Source organism: Chamaea fasciata, unplaced genomic scaffold (assembly GCF_029207755.1).
Source record: "Chamaea fasciata isolate MVZ Bird 193981 ecotype frontalis unplaced genomic scaffold, bChaFas1.0.hap1 SCAF_31, whole genome shotgun sequence".
NCBI classification, from domain to species: Eukaryota; Metazoa; Chordata; class Aves; order Passeriformes; family Sylviidae; genus Chamaea; species Chamaea fasciata.
The window spans coordinates 3071665-3097060 of NW_027094116.1; the positions used below are offsets into that span (position 1 = coordinate 3071665).

General features: G+C 57.0%; 1 protein-coding gene across 1 annotated transcript; it reads left to right on the plus strand.

The window, feature by feature from the left end:
• The first annotated feature begins 1170 nt into the window (after positions 1 to 1170).
• ZNF687 (zinc finger protein 687) lies at positions 1171 to 25005 on the plus strand. Its single transcript, XM_066206882.1, has 9 exons — positions 1171 to 1312; positions 6216 to 8402; positions 9958 to 10136; positions 11395 to 11571; positions 14515 to 14677; positions 17253 to 17573; positions 19018 to 19130; positions 21581 to 21722; positions 23218 to 25005. Exons 2-9 carry the CDS (start codon positions 6237 to 6239, stop codon positions 23659 to 23661), a joined length of 3705 nt encoding a protein of 1234 aa, XP_066062979.1. The 5' UTR covers positions 1171 to 1312; positions 6216 to 6236; the 3' UTR covers positions 23662 to 25005.
• The last annotated feature ends 391 nt before the right edge of the window (positions 25006 to 25396 follow it).

Below are 25396 nucleotides of genomic sequence, written 5' to 3' on the forward strand. Positions count from 1 at the left end.
ATTTCTTGGGAATAAAGTGAATTTCTTGGGAGAGAAAGGGATTTCTTGGAAAGTCAAGGAATTTTCTTGGGGATCGAAGGGGTTTCTTGGGAATAATCAAAGGGGTTTCTTGGGAATAGTCAAAGGGGTTTCTTGGGAATAAAGTGAATTTCTTGGGAATCAAAGGGGGGTTCTTGGGGAATTGCAGGAATTTCTTGGGAGTGGTGGGAATGATCAAAGGGATTTCTTGGGAATTGTGGGAAGAAAAAAAGGAATTTCTGGAGCGGGGGGGGGGAGGGAATGGAATTCTGGAATTCCCTGGATTTGCGCCATTGGAATTCTGGAATTCCTGCGGCAGCTCCCGGCGTCCCCCGCGGGCTGTTTACAGTGAGCCAGGGGGGCGGGGTCTGGATGTTGATTGACAACAGAATCAACCAATCAGCGAGCGGGAAAGGCGGATGTTGGGTCATAAAGTAGCGAAGGAGGCGGGGTTTAACATGAGTGGCATCTCTGTCGACCAATCAGCGAAGGGAACTTTCTTGGCGGGCTTTTGGCCACGCCAGCCAATGGGAGAGCGAGGAGAACGAGCCGGCTTTCAGTGACAGCGCTCTCCACCAATGGTATCGCGCAGCGGGTGGGTGTGGGCGGGACATCCCCTCCAGACGCCGCCGTGATTGACAGCGCCGGCAGCCAATGGGAGGAGGCGACTGAAGCCATTCCGGGCGGGTTCTGGCGCTGAGGGACAAACTCCGCGACCAATTGGAGCCTCTGGCCTCGGAGCCGCCGCCATGGACGCTCCCTGAGGCCGAAGGCGGCCGGATCCCGCGCTTGATGAACAGCGCGCCTCGACCAATGAGATGCGAGATGAGGCGGGGGGCTAATTGATAGACAGCGCCTTCAGCCAATCAGCAGCGAGATGCGCCAGCGCTGGCAGCCAATAGGAACGGCGGATACCGCGGCGGGCGGGGCTTTGCTTGTTGAATGACACCCGCGCTCCCCAACCAACACCACCAGCGAGGGGCGGGGCCCGCTCAGCCAATGGGGAGTGCGGACGGCCGCGATCAGCCTTGACTGACAGCAAGCCGACCCAATCAGAACGCGATTAGCGACGACTGACGAGAGTTTCCTCCAATGGCAGAGGGTGGCGGGGGCGGGGCCTCGCGGCGGCGGCGGCCGGCGGGGCCGGGGGGGGCCAAGCAGGAAGTGGCGGAGGGGAAGCGGCGCCGCTGAGGGGCCCGAGCGGGACCGGGATCGGGAACCGGGATCCAGAAGCGGGATCGGGAACCGGCATCGGGCTCCGGAACCGGGGAGCGGCCCCCGAGCGCGGCGCCAGGTAGCGGGAGCGGCCCGAGGGGCCTGAGGGGGGCGAGGCCCGGGCGGGGAGCGCGGCCTGAGGGGCCCGGCCTGAGGGCGCGGAGGGCCGGCCACGGCCCGCACACATCCCGGCCTTTGGAGCGGTCACCGTCAGCTTTTCCCCCGGGAAATCCCGGGATCTGCGCGGTCACGGTCATCCCTCCGCACGCCGGGAATTCTGGAGGGTCACGGGCGAAAAGAAAAATCCCGGGATTTGGGGGCGTCGTCGTCGGCTTTTCCTTCCCAAAATCCCGGGGGTTTGGAGGGGGGGGGGGGAGGGGGTCATCGGCACCCATTCCCTCAGAAATCCCGGGATTTGGGGGGTCGTGGGATTCCAGGAAATTCCTGGAATTTTGGAGGGTCACGGGCGTCCCTTTCCCGGCGAAAATTCCCGGGATTTGGAGGGGTCGCCGTCAGTTTTTCCCCGGGAAAATCCCGGGATTTTGCGGGGGTCACGTCACCGATTCCCGTCCCAAATCCCGGGCTTTGGAGGGATCATCCTCAACGTCTTCCCACAAAAAAAAAAAAACCCCAAAAACAAAACCAAAAACAAACCACCCCAAAAATCCCGGGATTTGTGGGGATCGGGATCATCCTCCCCACTCCCCGCCTGGGATTTTGTGGGGTCGCGGTCACTCCTTGGCCATCCCAAATCCCGGGAATTTGGGGGGTCACGGTGATCCCTTCCAGCCGGGAATTTTGGGGAATTTGGGACGGGGAGTTTGGGATCGGGATTGGCGGTTTGGGATGGGGATGGGGAGTTTGGGATCCGTGTGAGGAGTTTGGGATCGGGATGAGGAGTTTGGGATCGGGATGAGAAGTTTGCGTTTGGGAGTTTGGGATCAGGATGGGGATTTTAGGATTGGGAGTTTGGGGTTGGGATGGGGAATTTGGGATCAAGCTGGGGAGTTTAGGATCAGGATGAGGAGTTTGGGATCGAGTTGAGAAGTTTGGGATCCGTGTGAGGAGTTTGGGATCCGTGTGAGGAGTTTGGGATTGGGATGAGGAGTTTGGGATCGAGTTGAGAAGTTTGGGATCCGTGTGAGGAGTTTGGGATTGGGATGAGAAGTTTGGGATCGGGATGAGGAGTTTGGGATCGGGATGAGGAGTTTGGGATCGGGATGAGAAGTTTGGGATCCGTGTGAGGAGTTTGGGATCGGGATGAGGAGTTTGGGATCCGTGTGAGGAGTTTGGGATCGGGATGAGGAGTTTGGGATTGGGATGAGAAGTTTGGGATCGGGATGAGGAGTTTGGGATCGGGATGAGAAGTTTGGGATCGGGATGAGGAGTTTGGGATCGGGATGAGGAGTTTGGGATTGGGATGAGGAGTTTGGGATCGGGATGAGAAGTTTGGGATCCGTGTGAGGAGTTTGGGATCTGTGTGAGGAGTTTGGGATTGGGATGGGGAGTTTGGGATCAGGATTTGGGGTTCAGGATCTGTGTGAGGAGTTTGGGATCGGGATGAGGAGTTTGGGATCGGGATGAGAAGTTTGGGATCAGGATTTGGGGTTCAGGATCTGTGTGAGGAGTTTGGGATCGGGATGAGGAGTTTGGGATCAGGATTTGGGGTTCAGGATCCGTGTGAGGAGTTTGGGATCGGGATGAGGAGTTTGGGATCGGGATGAGAAGTTTGGGATCCGTGTGAGGAGTTTGGGATCTGTGTGAGGAGTTTGGGATCGGGATGAGGAGTTTGGGATCAGGATGAGGAGTTTGGGATCAGGATTTGGGGTTCAGGATCCGTGTGAGGAGTTTGGGATCAGGATTGGCGGTTTGGGATGGGGATGGGGAGTTTGGGATCCGTGTGAGGAGTTTGGGATCGGGATGGGGAGTTCGGGATCGGGATGAGAAGTTTGGGATCGGGATTTGGGGTTCAGGATCCGTGTGAGGAGTTTGGGATCACTTTGAATCCCGGGATCAGCCCCGGGTGGATTTCTGGGCTGATCCCTCCCTGTCCGTGCCCGTCCCCCTTTCCCGCCTCCTCTCCCATCCAAAACCGACCCGGGAAGGATTTCCCAAACCCCTCTCCCCATCCCAAACTGATTCTTTGGGATTTCCCCGGTCTGGATGTGTTTATTCCCAAAAAAACCCTCTTCCCGCTGGAATTGGGGTGGGGAGAGCCTGGATCCGCCCCAGGCATTCCCGAGGGATTTGGATGTGAAAGGGGAAGGACAAAGGGCGCAGTTCCCTCCCGGAAAACAATTCCCGACTTTTCCTCCCCGACCTGGGGAGGCTTTCCATGGCGTGAGGGGGCAGGAAAAAGGGGATCGGGGAAGGGAAAAGCCGCTCCCGAGGCACATTCCAGAGGGGAAAATGCTTGGAATTCCACCTGCTGCGGGATTTGGGGAAGCCGCAGATCCACGGGAATGGGGGGCTGGAATTGGGGTTTTATCCCGGATTTCCCCCCTCAGATCCATTGGAATGTGGGGCTGGAATTGGGGTTTTATCCCTGATTTCCCTCCTCAGATCCATTGGGAATGTGGGGCTGGAATTGGGGTTTTATCCCGGATTTCCCTCCTCAGATCCATTGGAATGTGGGGCTGGAATTGGGGTTTTATCCCTGATTTCCCCCCTCAGATCCATTGGAATGTGGGGCTGGAATTGGGGTTTTATCCCGGATTTCCCCCCTCAGATCCAGGGGAATGTGGGGCTGGAATTGGGGTTTTATCCCGGATTTCCCCCCTCAGATCCAGGGGAATGTGGGGCTGGAATTGGGGTTTTATCCCTGATTTCCCCCCTCAGATCCATTGGAATGTGGGGCTGGAATTGGGGTTTTATCCCGGATTTCCCCCCTCAGATCCATTGGAATGTGGGGCTGGAATTGGGGTTTTATCCCTGATTTCCCCCCTCAGATCCATTGGAATGTGGGGCTGGAATTGGGGTTTTATCCCGGATTTCCCCCCTCAGATCCATTGGAATGTGGGGCTGGAATTGGGGTTTTATCCCGGATTTCCCCCCTCAGATCCATTGGAATGTGGGGCTGGAATTGGGGTTTTATCCCGGATTTCCCCCCTCAGATCCATTGGAATGTGGGGCTGGAATTGGGGTTTTATCCCGGATTTCCCCCCTCAGATCCATTGGAATGTGGGGCTGGAATTGGGGTTTTATCCCGGATTTCCCCCCTCAGATCCATTGGAATGTGGGGCTGGAATTGGGGTTTTATCCCTGATTTCCCCCCTCAGATCCATTGGGAATGTGGGGCTGGAATTGGGGTTTTATCCCTGATTTCCCCCCTCAGATCCATTGGGAATGTGGGGCTGGAATTGGGGTTTTATCCCGGATTTCCCCCCTCAGATCCATTGGAATGTGGGGCTGGAATTGGGGTTTTATCCCGGATTTCCCCCCTCAGATCCATTGGAATGTGGGGCTGGAATTGGGGTTTTATCCCTGATTTCCCTCCTCAGATCCATTGGAATGTGGGGCTGGGTTTTTGGGATAAAAGGGATTTTTTTAGGATAAAAGGGGATTTTTTTTTGGAATGGGAATGAGTTTTTTTGGGATGGGGATGGGGATTTTTGGGGTAAAAGGGGATTTTTGGGGTAAAAGGAGGGATTTTTGGGATGGAGAAGAGTTTGGGGTGGAACGGGAATAAAAATGGGAATGGCAACGGAATAAAAATGGGAACGGAATAAAAATGGGAATGGGAATGGCAAAGGCTGCAGAACCCCGGGATCCCCAGGGGCTTTGTGGGGCTGCAAACCCCGAATCCCCCCATGGAACCCCAAATCCCCTCTGGGAGCCCCAAATCCCCCCATGGAACCCCGAATCCCCCCATGGAACCCCAAATCCCCCCATGGAACCCCAAATCCCCCATGGAACCCCAAATCCCCCCATGGAACCCCAAATCCCCTCTGGGACCCCAAATCCCCCCATGGAACCTCAAATCCCCCCATGGAACCCCGAATCCCCCCATGGAACCCCAAATCCCCCCATGGAACCCCAAATCCCCCATGGAACCCCAAATCCCCCCATGGAACCCCAAATCCCCTCTGGGACCCCAAATCCCCCCATGGAACCTCAAATCCCCCCATGGAACCCCGAATCCCCCCATGGAACCCCAAATCCCCCCATGGAACCCCAAATCCCCCCATGGAACCCCGAATCCCCCCATGGAACCCCAAATCCCCCCATGGAACCCCAAATCCCCTCTGGGAACCCCGAATCCCCCCATGGAACCCCGAATCCCCCCATGGAACCCCAAATCCCCCCATGGAACCCCAAATCCCCTCTGGGAGCCCCAAATCCCCCCATGGAACCCCAAATCCCCTCATGGAACCCCAAATCCCCCCATGGAACCCCAAATCCCCCATGGAACCCCAAATCCCCTCTGGGAACCCCAAATCCCCCATGGAACCCCAAATCCCCTCTGGGAACCCCAAATCCCCCCATGGAACCCCAAATCCCCTCTGGGAACCCCAAATCCCCTCTGGGAACCCCGAATCCCCTCTGGGAACCCCAAATCCCCTCTGGGAACCCCGAATCCCCTCTGGGAACCCCAAATCCCCCCATGGAGCCCCAAATCCCCCCATGGAACCCCAAATCCCCCCATGGAACCCCAAATCCCCCCATGGAACCCCGAATCCCCTCTGGGAACCCCAAATCCCCCCATGGAACCCGGAATCCCCCCATGGAACCCCGAATCCCCCCATGGAACCCCGAATCCCCTCTGGGAACCCCAAATCCCCCCATGGAACCCCAAATCCCCTCATGGAACCCCAAATCCCCCCATGGAACCCCAAATCCCCTCTGGGAACCCCAAATCCCCTCATGGAACCCCAAATCCCCCCATGGAACCCCGAATCCCCCCATGGAACCCGGAATCCCCCCATGGAACCCCAAATCCCCCCATGGAACCCCGAATTCTCACCACCTCACCCCTTCTCCAGCCCCCCCAGTCCTCCCCAGCCATGGGGGACATGAAGACCCCGGACTTCGACGACCTCCTGGCCGCCTTCGACATCCCGGACATCGACGCCAACGAGGCCATCCACTCGCACCACGAGGAGCCCGACTCCCACGGGAAGCCCATGCCGGGAGAGGCCGCGGCTCCCGGCCCTCCTCCTCCTCCTCCTCCTCCTCCTCCTCCTCCTCCTCCTCCTCCCGCTGCCGCCGGCGCCGAGCACGTGCTGCCCCACGCCGGCGACATCTCGGCCGTCAGCGTCATCGTCAAGAACACGGTGTGCCCCGAGCAGCTGGAGAACCTGGACTCCAGGGCCAAGGAAGGAGCCGGGGCGGCCGCCAGGCTCCTCCAGAACGGCTTCGGCGCTCCCGACGCTCCCGGCTCGCCCGGCCCCCGCGCCGGGGACGCCTCCTCCAACGGGGACTGCTGGCCCAAGGAGAAGAACAACCCCAAAGGTTTGGATTTGTTCTCCCATTTCGGCCCCGAGGCCGGCGAGCGCGGCGGTGCCGGCTTGATGGACGGATCCAGGGAGTGCAAAGCCAAGGAGAAATCCCCGGCCGTGCCTTCGCTGCCTCCCGGCGCCGGCCTGGGCCGCCAGGAGGCCGCGGGAGAAACGGCGCCCGCCTCGGACGCGCCCTTCCCCGCGCCCTCGCGGCCCGGCGACGGCGCCCGCCCCGTCCCCTGCGTCAAGGAGGAGGAGCGTGAGGCCGAGGAGGTCGCGGGCAGGAGTTGCAGCCCCAAGGGGTCGGCTTTGGATCACCTGAAATCCGTCAGCGTCCGGTATTCCGGCCGGGGCTCTCCGGTGGCGTCGTGGCCGGGCTCGGAGCCGGCGGTTCCCGGCGACGCTTCGGAGCTGAAGCGTTCCCCCGGGAGCCCGGGGGAATCCTTCTCCTCCGCGGGAATCGCCGCGCCGCCGTCCCCTAAGCACCTCTCCTTGAAGGAGGAGCTGCTGGAGAAATCCACGGCCGGGAGCCCCGGCAGCGTTTCCAGCGGCGAGGACGACGACGACGACGACGAGGAGGAAGAGGAGGACGAGGAAGAGGAGGAGGAGGAGGAGGAGGAGGAAGAAAACACCAACTCGCCGTCCTCCAGCTCCTCCAGGCCGCTCAAGGTGCGCATCAAAACCATCAAAACCTCCTGCGGCAGCATCACCAGGACGGTCACCAGGGTGTCCTCGGACTCGGAGCCTCCCGCGGCCAAAGGCCCCGAGCGGAGTTCCCAGGAGCCCCCGGAGCCCCCCAAGGACAAGGCGGAGCTCTCCAGCCCCCCGAGGAGCTCGGAGGCTGCCAAAATCGTCAGCGTGCAGCTTGGCGACGGCACCAAGCTCAAGGGCACCGTGCTGCCCGTCGCCGCCATCCAGAGCGCCAGCAGCGCCATGCTGATCGCCGCCAGCGTGGCCCAGCAGAAATCCGCCGTGCTCCCGGCCAAATCCGGCAAATCCGTGGCTAAAAACATCCTCAGCTTGGTGCCGCAGCCCCTTCCCAAGGGGGACGGCAGGAGCGGCAACGGCGCTTTGCTCAATAAAACCAACGGCGGCGCGGCGGCGGCGGCGCCGCTCAAGGCGGCCCCCGGCGTGGCCGGCACCGTCATCTCCCGCAGCCAGTCCAGCCTGGTGGAAGCCTTCAACAAAATCCTCAACAGCAAGAACCTGCTGCCCACCTACAAACCCAACCTGAGCCCCCCGGCCGAGTCCAGCCTGGCCTTGCCGCCCTCGGGTTACCGGTGCCTGGAGTGCGGCGACGCCTTCGCGCTGGAGAAGAGCCTGGCGCGGCACTACGACCGGCGCAGCATGCGCATCGAGGTCACCTGCAACCACTGCACCAAGCGCTTGGTGTTCTTCAACAAGTGCAGCCTGCTGCTGCACGCGCGCGAGCACAAGGACAAGGGGCTGGTGATGCAGTGCTCGCACCTGGTGATGAGGCCCGTCGCCCTGGAGCAGATGATCGGCCAGCCCGACGTCACGCCGCTGCTGTCCCTGCCCTTCCCGCCGGGCAGGGTGGCTCAGGACGGCGGCGGCGGCGGCGGCCACGACGCGCCCGTGCTGCCCCTGGGCGCCGAGCAGGCCGGCAGCTACAGCTGCTTCAGGTGCTTGGAGTGCAAGGAGCAGTGCAAGGACAAGGCCGGGCTGGCGGCGCATTTCCAGCAGGCCGGCGCGGCCGGCGGAGGCAGCACGGTGAGGGCGCGGGATGGGGTGGGACACGGTGGGGGAGAGGGCGTGGGAGAGGGTGGGAGAGGGTGGGAGAGGGTGGGAGAGGGTGGGAAAGCGGTGGGAAGGTGGTGGGAGGTGGTGGGAGGTGGTGGGAGAAGGTGGGAGATGGTGGGAGGTGGTGGGAGAGCAGTGGGAGGTGGTGGGAAGGTGGTGGGAGGTGGTGGGAAGGTGGTGGGAGATGGTGGGAAGGTGGTGGGAGATGGTGGGAAGGTGGTGGGAGGTGGTGGGAGAGGGTGGGAAGGTGGTGGGAGGTGGTGGAAGGTGGTGGGAGATGGTGGGAAGGTGGTGGGAGATGGTGGGAAGGTGGTGGGAGATGGTGGGAAGGTGGTGGGAGGTGGTGGGAGATGGTGGGAGATGGTGGGAGGTGGTGGGAAGGTGGTGGGAGGTGGTGGGAGGTGGTGGGAGATGGTGGGAAGAGGTGGGAAGGTGGTGGGAAGGTGGTGGGAGGTGGTGGGAGAAGGTGGGAGAGAGTGGGAGATGGTGGGAGACGGTGGGAGATGATGGGAAGGTGGTGGGAGATGGTGGGAGAAGGTGGGAGATGGTGGGAGGTGGTGGGAGAGCAGTGGGAGAAGGTGGGAGAAAAGTGGGAGATGATGGAAAGATGGTGGGAGGTGGTGGGAGGTGGTGGGACATGATGGGAAGGTGGTGGGAGAATATGGGAGAGGGTGGGAGAAGGTGGGAGTGCAGCGAGAACACCCGTCCATCCATGGATCCATCCCAATCCCGTCCCTTGGAATCCAGCCCATCCATCCCGACCCCCGCGGGGAATTTCCCAAAATCCCCGAACCGTTCCGGATCCTGCTCCCCGTCGGAATTTCCCCAGACCCGATTTCAAATCCCGATTCCCATCAGAATCCCCCACAGCTTCCTGTGATCCCGGACCCCTCGGAGACCGTGCTCTCCCCAATCCCGGGATTCCCTGGACACTCCGGTGTTTTCCATAGACCCCGCTCTCCCAATCCCGGGATTCCCCGGACACTCCGGTGTTTTCCATAGACCCCGCTCTCCCAATCCCGGGATTCCCTGGACACTCCGGTGTTTTCCATAGACCCCGCTCTCCCAATCCCGGGATTCCCTGGACACTCCGGTGTTTTCCATAGACCCCGCTCTCCCAATCCCGGGATTCCCTGGACACTCCGGTGTTTTCCATAGACCCCGCTCTCCCAATCCCGGGATTCCCTGGACACTCCCCGTGTTTTCCATAGACCCCGCTCTCCCCATCCCGGGATTCCCTGGACACTCCGGTGTTTTCCATAGACCCCGCTCTCCCCATCCCGGGATTCCCCGGACACTCCGGTGTTTTCCATAGACCCCACTCTCCCCAATCCCGGGATTCCCTGGACACTCTCGTGTTTTCCTTGGACCCCGCTCTCCCAATCCCGGGATTCCCTGGACACTCCCGGTGTTTTCCATAGACCCCACTCTCCCCAATCCCGGGATTCCCTGGACACTCCCCGTGTTTTCCTTGGACCCCGCTCTCCCCATCCCGGGATTCCCCGGACACTCCGGTGTTTTCCAGGTGTGCTCGGCCTGCCCCATGATCCTGCCCAACCGCTGCAGCTTCGGCGCGCACCAGCGCATGCACCGCAGCCGCCCGCCCCACGTCTGCCCCGAGTGCGGCGGCAACTTCCTGCTGGCCAACTTCGAGGGGCACCTCAAGGATTCCTGCCTGCACTTCTCCCGCCGGGTGGGCTACAGGTGCGCCGTTCCCGGGATTCCCGCCGGGAGCGGGCGGGCGGCGCCGCGGAACGCGGGGTGGTTGGCCCCCCTGGAGCGCCGTGGGCGTTTCCCGCCGCTCGACTCGGAGTCCCGCCTCGAGGACTTCTCTCCGCGGGCTTGGGATGCCGGGGATTCTTCCGAGAAGTCCGGGAATTGCCTTGGGAATTCTTGCTTCCCGTTGGGAATTCTTGGTTCCCACTGGGGATTTCTGGTTCCCACTGGGAATTCCCCCAGCCCCGGCGTGTATTCCCGGTTCCCGTTGGGAATTCCCGTTTCCCGTTGGGAATTCTTTGTTCCCTTTGGGAATTCTTTGTTCCCACTGGACATTCCCGGTTTCCTTTGGGAATTCCCGGTTCCCACTGGAAATTCCCGTTTCCCGTTGGGAATTCCCTGTTCCCATTGGGAATTCTTTGTTCCCATTGGGAATTCCCGTTTCCCGTTGGGAACTCCCGTTTCCCTTTGGGAATTCCCGTTTCCCATTGGGAACTCCCAGTTTCCCGTTGGGAATTCCTGTTGGGAATTCCCTGTTCCCGTTGGGAATTCCCGTTTCCCGTTGGGAATTCCCGTTTCCCGTTGGGAACTCCCCCAGCCCTGGCGCGAATTCCCATTTCCCGTTGGGAACTCCCAGTTTCCCGTTGGGAATTCCCGTTTCCCGTTGGGAACTCCCGTTTCCCGTTGGGAATTCCCTGTTCCCATTGGGAATTCCCGTTTCCCGTTGGGAATTCCCTGTTCCCGTCGGGAACTCCCGTTTCCCGTTGGGAACTCCCGTTTCCCGTCGGGAACTCCCATTTCCCATTGGGAACTCCCGTTTCCCGTCGGGAACTCCCGTTTCCCGTCGGGAATTCCCGTTTCCCGTCGGGAACTCCCTTTTCCCGTTGGGAACTCCCTTTTCCCGTTGGGAACTCCCGTTTCCCGTCGGGAATTCCCGGTTCCCGTCGGGAACTCCCGTTTCCCGTCGGGAGCTCCCGTTTCCCGTCGGGAGCTCCCGTTTCCCGTTGGGAATTCCCGTTTCCCGTTGGGAACTCCCGTTTCCCGTCGGGAGCTCCCATTTCCCGTCGGGAACTCCCGTTTCCCGTTGGGAACTCCCGTTTCCCGTCGGGAGCTCCCGTTTCCCGTTGGGAACTCCCGTTTCCCGTTGGGAACTCCCGTTTCCCGTCGGGAACTCCCGTTTCCCGCTGGAAACTCCCGTTTCCCGTCGGGAGCTCCCGGTTCTCCCCTCGGCCCCTCCCTCCCGCAGGTGTCCCAGCTGCTCGGTGGTGTTCGGCGGCGTCAACTCCATCAAGTCGCACATCCAGAGCTCGCACTGCGAGGTTTTCCACAAGTGTCCCATCTGCCCCATGGCCTTCAAATCCGCCCCCAGCGCCCACGCCCACGTCTACACCCAGCACCCCGGCTTCGGCAACCAGCAGTCCAAGTGCGCGCTCCCCGGCGGAATTCCCGGCCCTTCCCCCCCGGAGCCGGCGTTCTTCTGCCGCCCTCGGGGGCCCGGGAAGGGTTGGGGGGTGAAAGGTTGGGGGTTGGGGGGTCGGGGGTGGGAGGGCGGGGTTGGGAGGGACGGGTTGGGGTGCGGGAGTAAGAGGTCGGGACGGAAGATTCGGCAATGAGAGATTTCCGTTCGGGAATGAGATTCGGGAATAAGAGGTCGGGACGGAAGATTCAGGAATGAGAGATTTCCGTTCGGGAATGAGATTCGGGAGTGAAAGGTTGGGATGGAAGATTCAGGAATGAGAGATTTCCGTTCGGGAATGAGGTTTGGGAATAAGAGGTCGGGACGGAAGATTCGGCAATGAGAGATTTCCGTTCGGGAATGAGATTCGGGAATAAGAGGTTGGGATGGAAGATTCAGGAATGAGAGATTTCCGTTCGGGAATGAGATTCGGGAGTGAAAGGTTGGGATGGAAGAATCAGCAATGAGAGATTTTATATTGGGAAGGAGATTCGGGAGTAAAAGGTCGGGACGGAAGATTCAGGAATGAGAGATTTCAGTTCAGGAATGAGATTCGGGAGTGAAAGGTTGGGACGGAAGATTCAGGAATGAGAGATTTCCGTTTGGGAATGAGGTTCGGGAATAAGAGGTTGGGATGGAAGATTCAGGAATGAGAGATTTTATTTCGGGAAGGAGATTCGGGAGTGAAAGGTTGGGATGGAAGAATCAGCAATGAGAGATTTTATATTGGGAAGGAGATCCGGGAGTAAAAGGTCGGGACGGAAGATTCAGGAATGAGAGATTTCCGTTCGGGAATGAGGTTTGGGATTAAAAGGTTGGGATGAAAAATTGAGGAATGAGAGATTTCCATTTGGGAATGAGATACGGGAGTGAAAGGTCGGGACGGAAGATTCAGGAATGAGAGATTTCCATTCGGGAATGAGATTCGGAAATAAGAGGTCGGGACGGAAGATTCGGCAATGAGAGATTTCCGTTCGGGAATGAGATTCGGGAGTGAAAGGTTGGGATGGAAGATTCAGGAATGAGAGATTTCCGTTCGGGAATGAGGTTTGGGACTAAGAGGTCGGGACGGAAGATTCGGCAATGAGAGATTTCCGTTCGGGAATGAGATTCGGGAATAAGAGGTTGGGATGGAAGATTCAGGAATGAGAGATTTCCGTTCGGGAATGAGATTCGGGAGTGAGAGGTTGGGATGGAAGAATCAGCAATGAGAGATTTTATATTGGGAAGGAGATTCGGGAGTAAAAGGTCGGGACGGAAGATTCAGGAATGAGAGATTTCAGTTCAGGAATGAGATTCGGGAGTGAAAGGTTGGGACGGAAGATTCAGGAATGAGAGATTTCAGTTCGGGAATGAGATTCGGGAGTAAAAGGTCGGGATGGAAGATTCGGCAATGAGAGATTTCCGTTCGGGAATGAGATTCGGGAATAAGAGGTCGGGACGGAAGATTCAGGAATGAGAGATTTCCGTTCGGGAATGAGGTTTGGGATTAAAAGGTTGGGATGAAAAATTGAGGAATGAGAGATTTCCATTTGGGAATGAGATACGGGAGTGAAAGGTCGGGACGGAAGATTCAGGAATGAGAGATTTCCATTCGGGAATGAGATTCGGAAATAAGAGGTCGGGACGGAAGATTCGGCAATGAGAGATTTCCATTCGGGAATGAGATTCGGGAGTGAAAGGTTGGGATGGAAGATTCAGGAATGAGAGATTTTATTTTGGGAATGAGATCCGGGAATAAGAGGTCGAGATGGAAGATTCAGGAATGAGAGATTTCCGTTTGGGAATGAGGTTTGGGAATAAAAGGTTGGGATGGAAAATTGAGGAATGAGAGATTTCCCTTTGGGAATGAGATCCGGGAATAAGAGGTTGGGATGGAAGATTCAGGAATGAGAGATTTTATTTTGGGAATGAGATTTGGCAATAAGAGGTCGGGATGGGAGGTTTGGGAATGAGAGGTTGGGAATAAGAGGTTCTTTTTCCTCCTTTTCCCTTCCCTTTTCCCTCCTTTTCCCTTCCCTTTTTCCTCCTTTTCCCTTCCCTTTTTCCTCCTTTTTCCTCCCCTTTTTCCTCCTTTTCCCTTCCCTTTTTCCTCCTTTTCCCTTCCCTTTTTCCTCCTTTTTCTTTCTCTTTTCCCTCCTTTCCTCTGCTTTTTCCCTTTTATTTTCCCCCTCCTTTCTCCTTCCCTTTTCCCCTTCCTTTTCCCTTCCCTTTTTTCTCTTTTCCCCGTCCTTTTCTCTCTCCTTTTCCCTTCTTTTCCTCTCTCCTTTCCCTTCCCCTCCCTCTCTCCTCTCTCCTCACCCCCAAACCCCCATTTCCCCTTTTTCCCCCATTTTTCCCCCCATTTTTTCCCCATTTCCCGCCATTTTCCCTCTTTTTTCCCCATTTTCCCCATTTCACCCCCATTTTTTCCTGTTTTCCCCCCACTTCTCCCCATTTTTCCCCCTTTTTCCCATTTTTTTTCTCCCCATTTTCCCCCTTTCTCCCCCGTTTTTTCCCCCTTTTTCCCCCCTTTCTCCCCTTTTTTCCCCCCTTTTTCCCTGTTGTTTTTTTTCCCCATTTTCCCCATTTCTCCCTCGTTTTTCCCCCGTTTTTCCCCATTTTCCCCCGTCTTTCCCCTGTTGTTTTTTCCCCCTTTCTCCCTTTTTTTTCCCCCCGTTTTTCCCCTGTTGTTTTTCCCCCATTTCTCCCCATTTTCCCCCCCTTTTTCCCCCTGTTGTTTTTCCCCCTTTCTCCCCCATTTCTCCCCATTTTCCCCCGTTTTTCCCCCTTTCTCCCTTTTTTTCCCCCCGTTTTTCCCCTGTTGTTTTTCCCCCATTTTTTCCCCATTTCCCCCCGTTTTTCCCCTGTTGTTTTTCCCCCCTTTCCCCCCTTTCTCCCCCGTTTCTCCGGTCCCCCTTTCTCCCCCAGGATGATCTACAAGTGTGCCATGTGCGACACGGTGTTCACGCACAAGCCGCTGCTCTCGTCGCACTTCGACCAGCACCTGCTGCCCCAGCGCGTCAGCGTCTTCCGCTGCCCGCAGTGCCCGCTGCTCTTCGCCCAGAAACGCACCATGCTCGAGCACCTCAAGGTCAGCCACCGTCCCAGGCGGGGAGGGAAACGTTCCGGCCGAAAATCAAAAAATTCCGGCCGAAAACGAAAGAATTCCGGCCGAAAACGGCAAAATTCCGGCCGAAAACGGCGAAATTGTGGTCAAAAACGGCGAAATTCTGGTTGTGAATTGGGCTCTTCGCCCAGAAACGCACCATGCTCGAGCACCTCAAGGTCAGCCACCGTCCCAGGCGGGGAGGGAAACGTTCCGGCCAAAAATCAAAAAATTCCGGCCGAAAACGAAAAAATTCCGGCCGAAAACGGCAAAATTCCGGCCGAAAACGGCGAAATTGTGGTCAAAAACGGCGAAATTCTGGTTGTGAATTGGGCTCTTCGCCCAGAAACGCACCATGCTTGAGCACCTCAAGGTCAGCCACCGTCCCAGGCGGGGAGGGAAACATTCCGGCTGAAAATGAAAAAATTCCGGCCGAAAATGAAAAAATTCCGGCCGAAAACGGTGAAATTTCAGCCAAAAACGGTGAAATTCTGGTCAAAACTGGCAAAATTCTGGTTGTGAATTGGGCTCTTCGCCCAGAAACGCACCGTGCTTGAGCACCTCAAGGTCAGCCACCGTCCCAGGCGGGGAGGGAAACATTCCGGCCGAAAATCAAAAAATTCCGGCTGAAAACGAAAAAATTCCGGCCGAAAACGGTGAAATTTCAGCCAAAAACGGTGAAATTGTGGTCAAAACTGGCAAAATTCTGGTTGTGAATTGGGCTCTTCGCCCAGAAACGCACCGTGCTTGAGCACCTCAAGGTCAGCCACCGTCCCAGGCGGGGAGGGAAACATTCCGGCCGAAAATCAAAAAATTCCGGCTGAAAACGAAAAAATTCCGGCCGAAAACGGTGAAATTTCAGCCAAAAACGGTGAAATTGTGGTCAAAACTGGCAAAATTCTGGTTGTGAATTGGGCTCTTCGCCCAGAAACGCACCGTGCTCGAGCACCTCAAGGTCAGCCACCGTCCCAGGCGGGGAGGGAAACATTCCGGCCGAAAATCAAAAAATTCCGGCCGAAAACGAAAAAATTCCGGCCGAAAACGGCAAAATTCCGGCCGAAAACGGCGAAATTGTGGTCAAAAATTGCCATTTTCCCTCTCGAAATTCCCAAATTTCCCGTCATTCCAGAACTCCCAGAAACCCAGGGACGATTCTTCCCATAAACCCCTTCCCAGACTCCCCATTTTCCCCCCAAATTCCCAAATTTCCCCTTTTCCAGAACTCCCAGAAACCCAGGGACGATTCTTCCCATAAACCCCTTCCCAGACTCTGCATTTTCCCCCCAAATTCCCAGATTTCCCCTTTTCCAGAACTCCCAGAAACCCAGGGACGATTCTTCCCATAAATCGCTTCCCAGAATCCCCATTTTCCCCCAAATTCCCAAATTTCCCGTCATTCCAGAACTCCCAGAAACCCAGGGACGATTCTTCCCATAAATCGCTTCCCAGAATCCCCGTTTGCCCTCTCGAAATTCCCAAATTTTTTCCCCCCAAATTCCCAAATTTCCCACTTTCCCAGAAACCCAGGGACGATTCTTCCCATAAACCCCTTCCCAGACTCCCCGTTTTCCCCCCAAATTCCCAAATTTCCCCTTTTCCAGAACTCCCAGAAACCCAGGGACGATTCTTCCCATAAACCCTTGCCCAGACTCCCCATTTTCCCCCCAAATTCCCAAATTTCCCCTTTTCCAGAACTCCCACCAGGCGCCGCAGGGCGCGGACGCCGCCGGCCGGCGCGGCCTGCCCAGAATCCCCATTTTCCCTCTCGAAATTCCCAAATTTTTTCCCCCCAAATTCCCAGATTTCCCCTTTTCCAGAACTCCCAGAAACCCAGGGACGATTCTTCCCATAAACCCCTTCCCAGACTCCCCATTTTCCCCCCAAATTCCCAAATTTCCCCTTTTCCAGAACTCCCAGAAACCCAGGGACGATTCTTCCCATAAACCCCTTCCCAGACTCCCCATTCCCATCCCAAATTCCCAAATTTCCCCTTTTCCAGAACTCCCAGAAACCCAGGGATGATTCTTCCCATAAACCCCTTCCCAGACTCCCCGTTTCCCCCCCGAATTCCCAAATTTCCCCTTTTCCAGAACTCCCACCAGGCGCCGCAGGGCGCGGACGCCGCCGGCCGGCGCGGCCTGCCCAGAATCCCCATTTTCCCTCTCGAAATTCCCAAATTTCCCCTTTTCCAGAACTCCCAGAAACCCAGGGACGATTCTTCCCATAAACCCCTTCCCAGACTCCCCGTTTTCCCCCCCGAATTCCCAAATTTCCCCTTTTCCAGAACTCCCAGAAACCCAGGGACGATTCTTCCCATAAACCCCTTCCCAGACTCCCCGTTTTCCCCCCCGAATTCCCAAATTTCCCCTTTTCCAGAACTCCCAGAAACCCAGGGACGATTCTTCCCATAAACCCCTTCCCAGACTCCCCGTTTCCCCCCCGAATTCCCAAATTTCCCCTTTTCCAGAACTCCCAGAAACCCAGGGATGATTCTTCCCATAAACCCCTTCCCAGACTCCCCGTTTTCCCATCCCGAATTCCCAAATTTCCCCTTTTCCAGAACTCCCACCAGCCCCCGCAGGGCGCGGACGCCGCCGGCCGGCGCGGCGCGGCGCTGCTGGCGCCCAAATCCGAGCCCGGCACCGCGCCGCGCCCGCCCGGCGCCGCCCGCGGCTCCTCCAGCTCCGAGGAGGACGACGACGACGACGACGACGACGAGGCGCCCAGCTCCCCGGAGCTGCGGAAATCCAAGAGGAGCCGGTTCCAGAGGAAAGCCGGGAGCAAGTCCAAGGGCAGCGGGGGCTGGACGTGCGGCGTGTGCCGCTCCTGGTTCCCCGAGAGGGACGAGTACGTGGCGCACATGAAGAGGGAGCACGGCAAGGTCAGCGGGGGAGGATTCCCGGGATTCTGGGGAGAAATTCTGGGATTCTGGGGAGAATTCCCGGGATTCTGGGGAGATTCCCGGGGTTCTGGGGGGAATTTCGGGAGTTCTGGGGAGAATTCCCGGGGTTCTGGGGAGAAATTCTGGGATTTCGGGGAGAATTCCCGGGGTTCTGGGGAGAATTTCGGGAGTTTTGGGGAGAATTCCCGGGGTTCTGGGGAGAATTTCGGGAGTTTTGGGGAGAATTCCCGGGGTTCTGGGGAGGATTCCCGGGGTTCTGGGGAGAAATTTGGGGATTTTGGGGAAAAATTCTGGGATTTCTGGGAGATTTTTTGGGGTTTTGGGAGAATTCCTGGGGTTCTGGGGAGATTCCCGGGATTCTGGGGAGAATTCCCGGGGTTCTGGGGAGATTCCCGGGGTTCTGGGGAGATTCCCGGGTTCTGGGGAGAAATTCTGGGATTTTGGGGAGAATTCCCGGGGTTCTGGGGAGAAATTCTGGGATTTTTGGGAGATTTTTTGGGGTTTTGGGAGAATTCCCGGGGTTTTGCAGAGAAATTCTGGGGTTTTGGGGAGAATTCCTGGGATTTTTAGGATTTTTAGAACTCCTGGGATTTTGGGGAGGATTTCTGGGATTTTTAGAATTTCTGGGATTTTTGGGAGATTGTTTTGGATTTTTAGAACTCCTGGGATTTTGGGGAGAATTTCTGGGATTTTGGGGAGAACTCCTGGGATTTCTGGGATTTTTGGGAGAACTCCTGGGATTTCTGGGATTTCGGGGAGAACTCCTGGGATTTCTGGGATTTCGGGGAGAACTCCTGGGGTTTCTGGGATTTTGGGGAGAACTCCTGGGGTTTCTGGGATTTTGGGGAGAACTCCTGGGATTTCTGGGATTTCGGGGAGAACTCCTGGGATTTCTGGGATTTTTGGGAGAACTCCTGGGATTTCTGGGATTTCGGGGAGAACTCCTGGGGTTTCTGGGATTTTGGGGAGAACTCCTGGGATTTCTGGGATTTTTGGGAGAACTCCTGGGATTTCTGGGATTTCTGGGAGAACTCCTGGGGTTTTTGGGGAGAATCCGTCGGGACTGAGGCCTCTGGGGATTATTCTGGGTGGGATTTGAGGGAATCTCGACTTCCCGTCTCCAGCTGGAGAGGGAATCCTGGCTCCTGGATTCCCGGACCCCTCCTGGCTTTCTCTGGGGTTTTCCCGGGATTTTCCTCCACATCCCGGGGTCATTCCCAGGATTTCCCGGGGATTTCCCAGTGTCCCAGCGCTGGATTTTTCCCACGCTCGATATCTCCCCGTTATTTCCCAGGATTTCCCCGTTCCCTTCTCCGGGGTTTTCCTGGGATTTTCAAGCCGTTTTCCCCCCCGGGATTTTTCCGGGATGTTTTTGGGATTTTTTTCCCAACAGTTTTTTCCTCTCTCTCTCCCCTTTTCCCAGTCCGTGAAGAAGTTCCCGTGCCACCTGTGTGAGCGTTCCTTCTGCTCGGCGCCGAGCCTGCGGCGCCACGTCCGCGTCAACCACGAGGGCATCAAACGCGTCTACCCCTGCAGGTCTGGCATCTGGGGGAAAACCGGGAATTCTGGGGGGAAAAACGGGAATTCGGGGGGAAAAACAGGAATTCGGGGGGAAAAATGGGAATTCTGGGGGGAAAAACGGGAATTCTGGGGGGAAAAACGGGAATTCTGGGGGGAAAAACGGGAATTCTGGGGGGAAAAACGGGAATTCTGGGGGGAAAAACGGGAATTTGAGGCACCACGAGGGCATCAAACGCGTCTACCCCTGCAGGTCTGGGATCTGGGGGAAAATCGGGAATTCTGGGGGGAAAAACGGGAATTCTGGGGGGAAAAACGGGAATTTGAGGCACCACGAGGGCATCAAACGCGTCTACCCCTGCAGGTCTGGGATCTGGGGGAAAATCGGGAATTCTGGGGGGAAAAACGGGAATTCTGGGGGGAAAAACGGGAATTCGGGGGGGAAAAACGGGAATTCTGGGGGGAAAAACGGGAATTCTGGGGGGAAAAACGGGAATTTGAGGCACCACGAGGGCATCAAACGCGTCTACCCCTGCAGGTCTGGGATCTGGGGGAAAATCGGGAATTCTGGGGGGAAAAACGGGAATTCTGGGGGAAAAATGGGAATTCTGGGGGGAAAAACGGGAATTCTGGGGGGAAAAATGGGAATTTGGGGGGAAAAACGGGAATTTGGGGCACCACGAGGGCATCAAACGCGTCTACCCCTGCAGGTCTGGCATCTGGGGGAAAACCGGGAATTCTGGGGGGAAAAACGGGAATTCGGGGGGGAAAAACGGGAATTCTGGGGGGAAAAACGGGAATTCTGGGGGGAAAAACGGGAATTTGGGGCACCACGAGGGCATCAAACGTGTCTACCCCTGCAGGTCTGGGATCTGGGGGAAAATCGGGAATTCTGGGGGGAAAAAAGGGAATTCTGGGGGGGAAAACGGGAATTCTGGGGGGAAAAACTGGAATTTGGGGGAAAAAACGGGAATTCTGGGGGAAAAACGGGAATTTGGGGCACCACGAGGGCATCAAACGCGTCTACCCCTGCAGGTCTCCCCTTTCCCATGGATTCTGGGGGGAAAACGGGAATTCTGGGGGGAAAAACGGGAATTCTGGGGGGAAAAACGGGAATTCTGGGGGGAAAACCGGGAATTCTGGGGGGAAAAACGGGAATTCTGGGGGGAAAACCGGGAATTCTGGGGGGAAAAACGGGAATTTGGGGCACCACGAGGGCATCAAACGCGTCTACCCCTGCAGGTCTGGGATTTGGGGGAGGAAAAAATGGGAATTTGGGGTTTTTTTGGGAAAAAAGTGTCAAAGTGGGGGAGTGGGGGGAGGGGGGGTGGAGGGAAAATCAGAGTTGAATTCCCAGGAAAATGCGAGTTTAGTTCCCCAAGGAATCAATTCCCTTTAGTTCCCAAAGGTTTCATTCCCAAAAAGTTGGGGCTTCATTCCTAAAGAATCCGGGTTTAATTTAGAAATTCCAGAGGCAGAATTCCCAAAGGATCAGGGTTTAATTCCCAGGAAAACCAGGGTTTCATTCCCAGGAAAACCAGGGTTTAATTCCCAAAGGATCCAGGGTTTAATTCCCAAAGGATCCAGGGTTTAATTCCCAGGAAAACCAGGGTTTAATTCCCAGGAAAATCAGGGTTTAATTCCCAAAGGATCCAGGGTTTAATTCCAAGGAAAATCGGGTTTTAATTCCCAGGAAATCAGGGTTTAATTCCCAAAGGATCAGGGTTTAATTCCCAGGAAAACCAGGGTTTCATCATTCCCAGGAATCCAGAATTTCATTCCCAGGAATCCAGGGTCTCATTCCCGGGGATCCAGGCTCTGATGATTCCCGGGAATCCAGGGTCCCATTCCCGGGGATCCAGGGTTTGATCATTCCCAGGAATCCAGGGTCCCATTCCCAGGGATCCAGGGTCCCATTCCCGGGGATCCAGGGTCCCATTCCCGGGGATCCAGGGTGCAGTGATTCCCGGGATCCCGGCTCTGACGGTTCCCGGGATCCAGGGTGCAGTGATTCCCGGGATCCCGGCTGTGACGGTTCCCGGGATCCCGGCTCTGACGGTTCCCGGGATCCAGGGTGCAGTGATTCCCGGGATCCCGGCTGTGACGGTTCCCGGGATCCAGGGTTTGATCATTCCGGGGATCCAGGGTGCAGTGATTCCCGGGATCCCGGCTGTGACGGTTCCCGGGATCCCGGCTCTGACGGTTCCCGGGATCCAGGGTGCAGTGATTCCCGGGATCCCGGCTCTGACGGTTCCCGGGATCCAGGGTTTGATCATTCCCGGGGATCCAGGGTGCAGTGATTCCCGGGATCCCGGCTCTGACAATTCCCGGGATCCAGGGTTTGATCATTCCCGGGATCCAGGGTCCCATTCCCGGGGATCCAGGGTGCAGTGATTCCCGGGATCCCGGCTGTGACGGTTCCCGGGATCCCGGCTCTGACGGTTCCCGGGATCGGCCCCTCCCGGCAGGTTCTGCACCGAGGGCAAACGAACCTTCAGCAGCCGCCTGATCCTGGAGAAACACATCCAGGTGCGACACGGCGTCAAGGCCACCGACCCCGCCCGCAGCCAGGAGGTGCTCAGCGCCAGGGCCGGCCCCGCCCCCGCACAGGTGCGCGTTCCCGGGAATTCTCCGGGCATTCCCGGGAATTCTCCGGCCGTTCCCGGGAATTCTCCGGGAGTTTTGGGGGGTTTGGGAGTGGATTGGGAACTCCAAACTCCCAGCTCCCTGCTCTCAGGTGGGATTATCCGGGAATTTTCTGGGATCTCCGAGGAATTTTGGGCGTTTCCTGGGATTTCATGGGAATTTGGAGGGAAAACCCTCCCCCAAAAAAATCCCAAATTCTCCTCCAGGTTTTCCAGCCCTCAAACCCATAAAAAAACCCTTTAAAACCCAAAAAATCCTGAATTTCTCCATCCCTCAAACCCCCCAAAAAACCCCAAACTCTGATTCCTGCAGCCCTCAAAACGCCGTACGTAAAACCCCCAAAAAACCCCCAAAATCCCCAGAAAAACCCCAAAAAACTTCCAAAAAATCCCCCAAAAAACCCCAAAATCCCGAATTTCTCCATCCCTCAGACCCCTCCATCCCCAAAAACCCCCAAATCCAGAGTTTCCCCATCCCTCAATCCCCTCTAACGCCAAATCCCGGATTTCTCCATCCCCTCTAATCCCCCAATCCCAGATTTCTCCACCCCTCCGCCCCCAAATCCCGGATTCCTCCATCCCTCCAACCCAAATCCTGGATTCCTCCATCCCCTCCAACCCCAAATCCCGGATCTCTCCATCCCCTCCGACCCCAAATCCCGGATTCCTCCATCCCTCCAACCCAAATCCCAGATTTCTCCATCCCCTCCGACCCCAAATCCAGAGTTTCTTCATCCCTCCATCCCCTCTAATCCCCAAATCCCGGATTCCTCCATCCCTCCAACCCAAATCCTGGATTTCTCCAATCCCTCTAATCCCAAATCCCGGATTCCTCCGCCCCTCCGACCCCAAATCCAGAGTTTCTCCATCCCTCCATCCCCTCTAATCCCCCAATCCCGGATTTCTCCATCCCCTCCGACCCCAAATCCAGAGTTTCTTCATCCCTCCATCCCCTCTGCCCCCAATCCCGGATTCCTCCGCCCCCAAATCCTGGATTTCTCCATCCCTCCGACCCCAAATCCAGAGTTTCTCCATCCCTCCATCCCCTCTAATCCCCCAAATCCCGGATTCCTCCACCCCTCCAACCCAAACCCCGGATTTCTCCATCCCTCCAACCCAAATCCCGGATTCCTCCGCCCCTCCGACCCCAATCCCGGAATTCTCCATCCCCTCCGACCCCAAATCCAGAGTTTCTCCATCCCTCCATCCCTCCGCCCCCAAATCCCGGATTCCTCCATCCCTCCAACCCCAAATCCCGGATTCCTCCGCCCCTCCAACCCCAAATCCCGGATTTCTCCATCCCCTCCGACTCAAATCCCGGATTCCTCCAATCCCTCTAATCCCAAATCCCGGATCCCTCCGCCCCTCCGCCCCCAATCCCGGATCCCTCCACCCCTCCGCCCGCCATCCCGGATCCCCCCGGCCGTCCGGCCGTCACGCCGCGTTTCCTCTGCCCGCAGCCGCCGTCCCGCAAGCGCCGCCTGTCCTCGGACGACTCGTGCGGCGAGGAGCCCGACAGCACGACGCCGAGCTCGCGCGGCCCCGCGCCCGGAGCCTCGCGCCGCCGGAACCGCGTGCCGGCCCTCGAGTGCCGCGACTGCGGCCTCGGCTTCGCCTCGCCCGGCTCGCTGGGCCGCCACCGCTTCATCTCGCACAAGAAGAAACGCGGCGCCGCCGAGCTCGCCGCCGATCCCCGCCACGCTCCCCGAGGGAATTCCCGGCCCGGAGGCGGCGCGGCGCGGGAGGACGGCGAGGAGGAGGAGGAGGAGGAGGAGGAGGCGGCGGGCAGGTTGGAGTGTAAAGTCTGCGGGAGGAGATTCGAGAGTCAGCTCAACCTCAAGACTCATTTCAGGACCCACGGGATGGCGTTCATCCGCGCGCGGCAGGGCCACGAGGGCAACTGAGGATTTCGGGAATTCCTGGGGATTTCTGGGAATTTCTGGGAATTTCCTGGGGTTCCGGATTGGATTCATCCCAGGGGAACTGAGAGTTCCCGGAATTCTGGGATCCTGGGATGGCGTTCATCCGCGCGCGGCAGGGCCACGAGGGCAACTGAGGGAATTCCTGGGGATTTCTGGGAATTTCCTGGGGTTCCGGATTGGATTCATCCCAGGGGAACTGAGAGTTCCCGGAATTCTGGGATCCTGGGATGGCGTTCATCCGCGCGCGGCAGGGCCACGAGGGCAACTGAGGATTTCGGGAATTCCTGGGGATTTCTGGGAATTTCTGGGAATTTCCTGGGGTTCCGGATTGGATTCATCCCAGGAAAACTGAGAGTTCCCGGAATTCTGGGATCCTGGGATTCTGGGATCCTGGGATGGCGTTCATCCGCGCGCGGCAGGGCCACGAGGGCAACTGAGGGAATTCCCGAGTTTCCTGGGGATTTCTGGGAATTTCCTGGGGTTCCGGATTGGATTCATCCCAGGGGAACCGAGAGTTCCTGGAATTCTGGGATCCTGGGATTCTGGGATCCTGGGATGGCGTTCATCCACGCGCGGCAGGGCCACGAGGGCAACTGAGGGAATTCCCGAGTTTCCTGGGAATTTCTGGGAATTTCCTGGGGTTCCGGATTGGATTCATCCCAGGGGAACTGAGAGTTCCCGGAATTCTGGGATTCTGGGATTCTGGGATCCTGGGATGGCGTTCATCCGGGCATGGCAGGGCAGCGAGGAGAACTGAGAAATTCCCAACTTTTCTGGGAATTCCTGGGAATTTTCTGGGAAGGCTGGGATTCATCCAGGCCTGAGGAGAACTGAGGATTTCAGGAATTTCCGGGATGGCGTTCATCCGGGCGCGGCAGGGCAGCGAGGAGAACTGAGGGAATTTCCGGGAATTCTCTGGGAATTTTTGGGGGCATTTCCTGGGAATTCTCGGGGATTTCCTGGGATTCACCCAAGGAGAATTGAGAATTCCCGGAATTGCGGGATCGGCCCCCAGGACACCTGAACGTTCCCAGGAATTCCCGGAATTCCCGGAATTCCCGGGAAGCGTTTCCCTTTTCCCTGTAAATTTGTATCATACACTAAGAACTCCCCGGATCCCACCACCTGCTCTGCTCACTTCGGGATTTTGGTTTTCCGAGGGTTTTTTTCCCGTTTTTTTGCGTTTTTCGGGATCGGCAGAAGCTGCTTCGGGGTTGAATTTTTTTGGGGGATTTATTTTTCCTTTTTTTTTTTTTTTTTGGCTTTTTATTCCCAGTTTTTTGAGGGTTTTTTTTTTTTCCAAGCAGGAATGAAGGGAAAATTTTCCTTCCCCCCTTTTTTTTTTTTCCTTTTTTTTTCCCTTCAAGGTGCGGACGGATGGGGAAAAATGATGGAAAAATTTAAAAAAAAAAACTGGGAAAAATCAGGTGGAATCGGCCATTCCCAAAAAAATCCCCCTCCCCTCCCCCCCGGGCCGGGTGTGTAAATAAATACTAGAGAAGAAATTAAAGTTTTTACCAGATTTAGGATGGGAAAAAATTCCCAAAAAAAAAAAAAATTATGGAAAAAACCCCGGTTTTTGGAGCCGCGGCTTTGCAGCGTTTCAGTGCCTTGAGCTGGATCTGGGGGGAGGGAGGGGCGGGCTGGAATTCCGGGAATTTTTCCCGGGAATTTTGGGGCTTGGACTTCTGGAATTTCGGGGAATGTGTCACCGAAA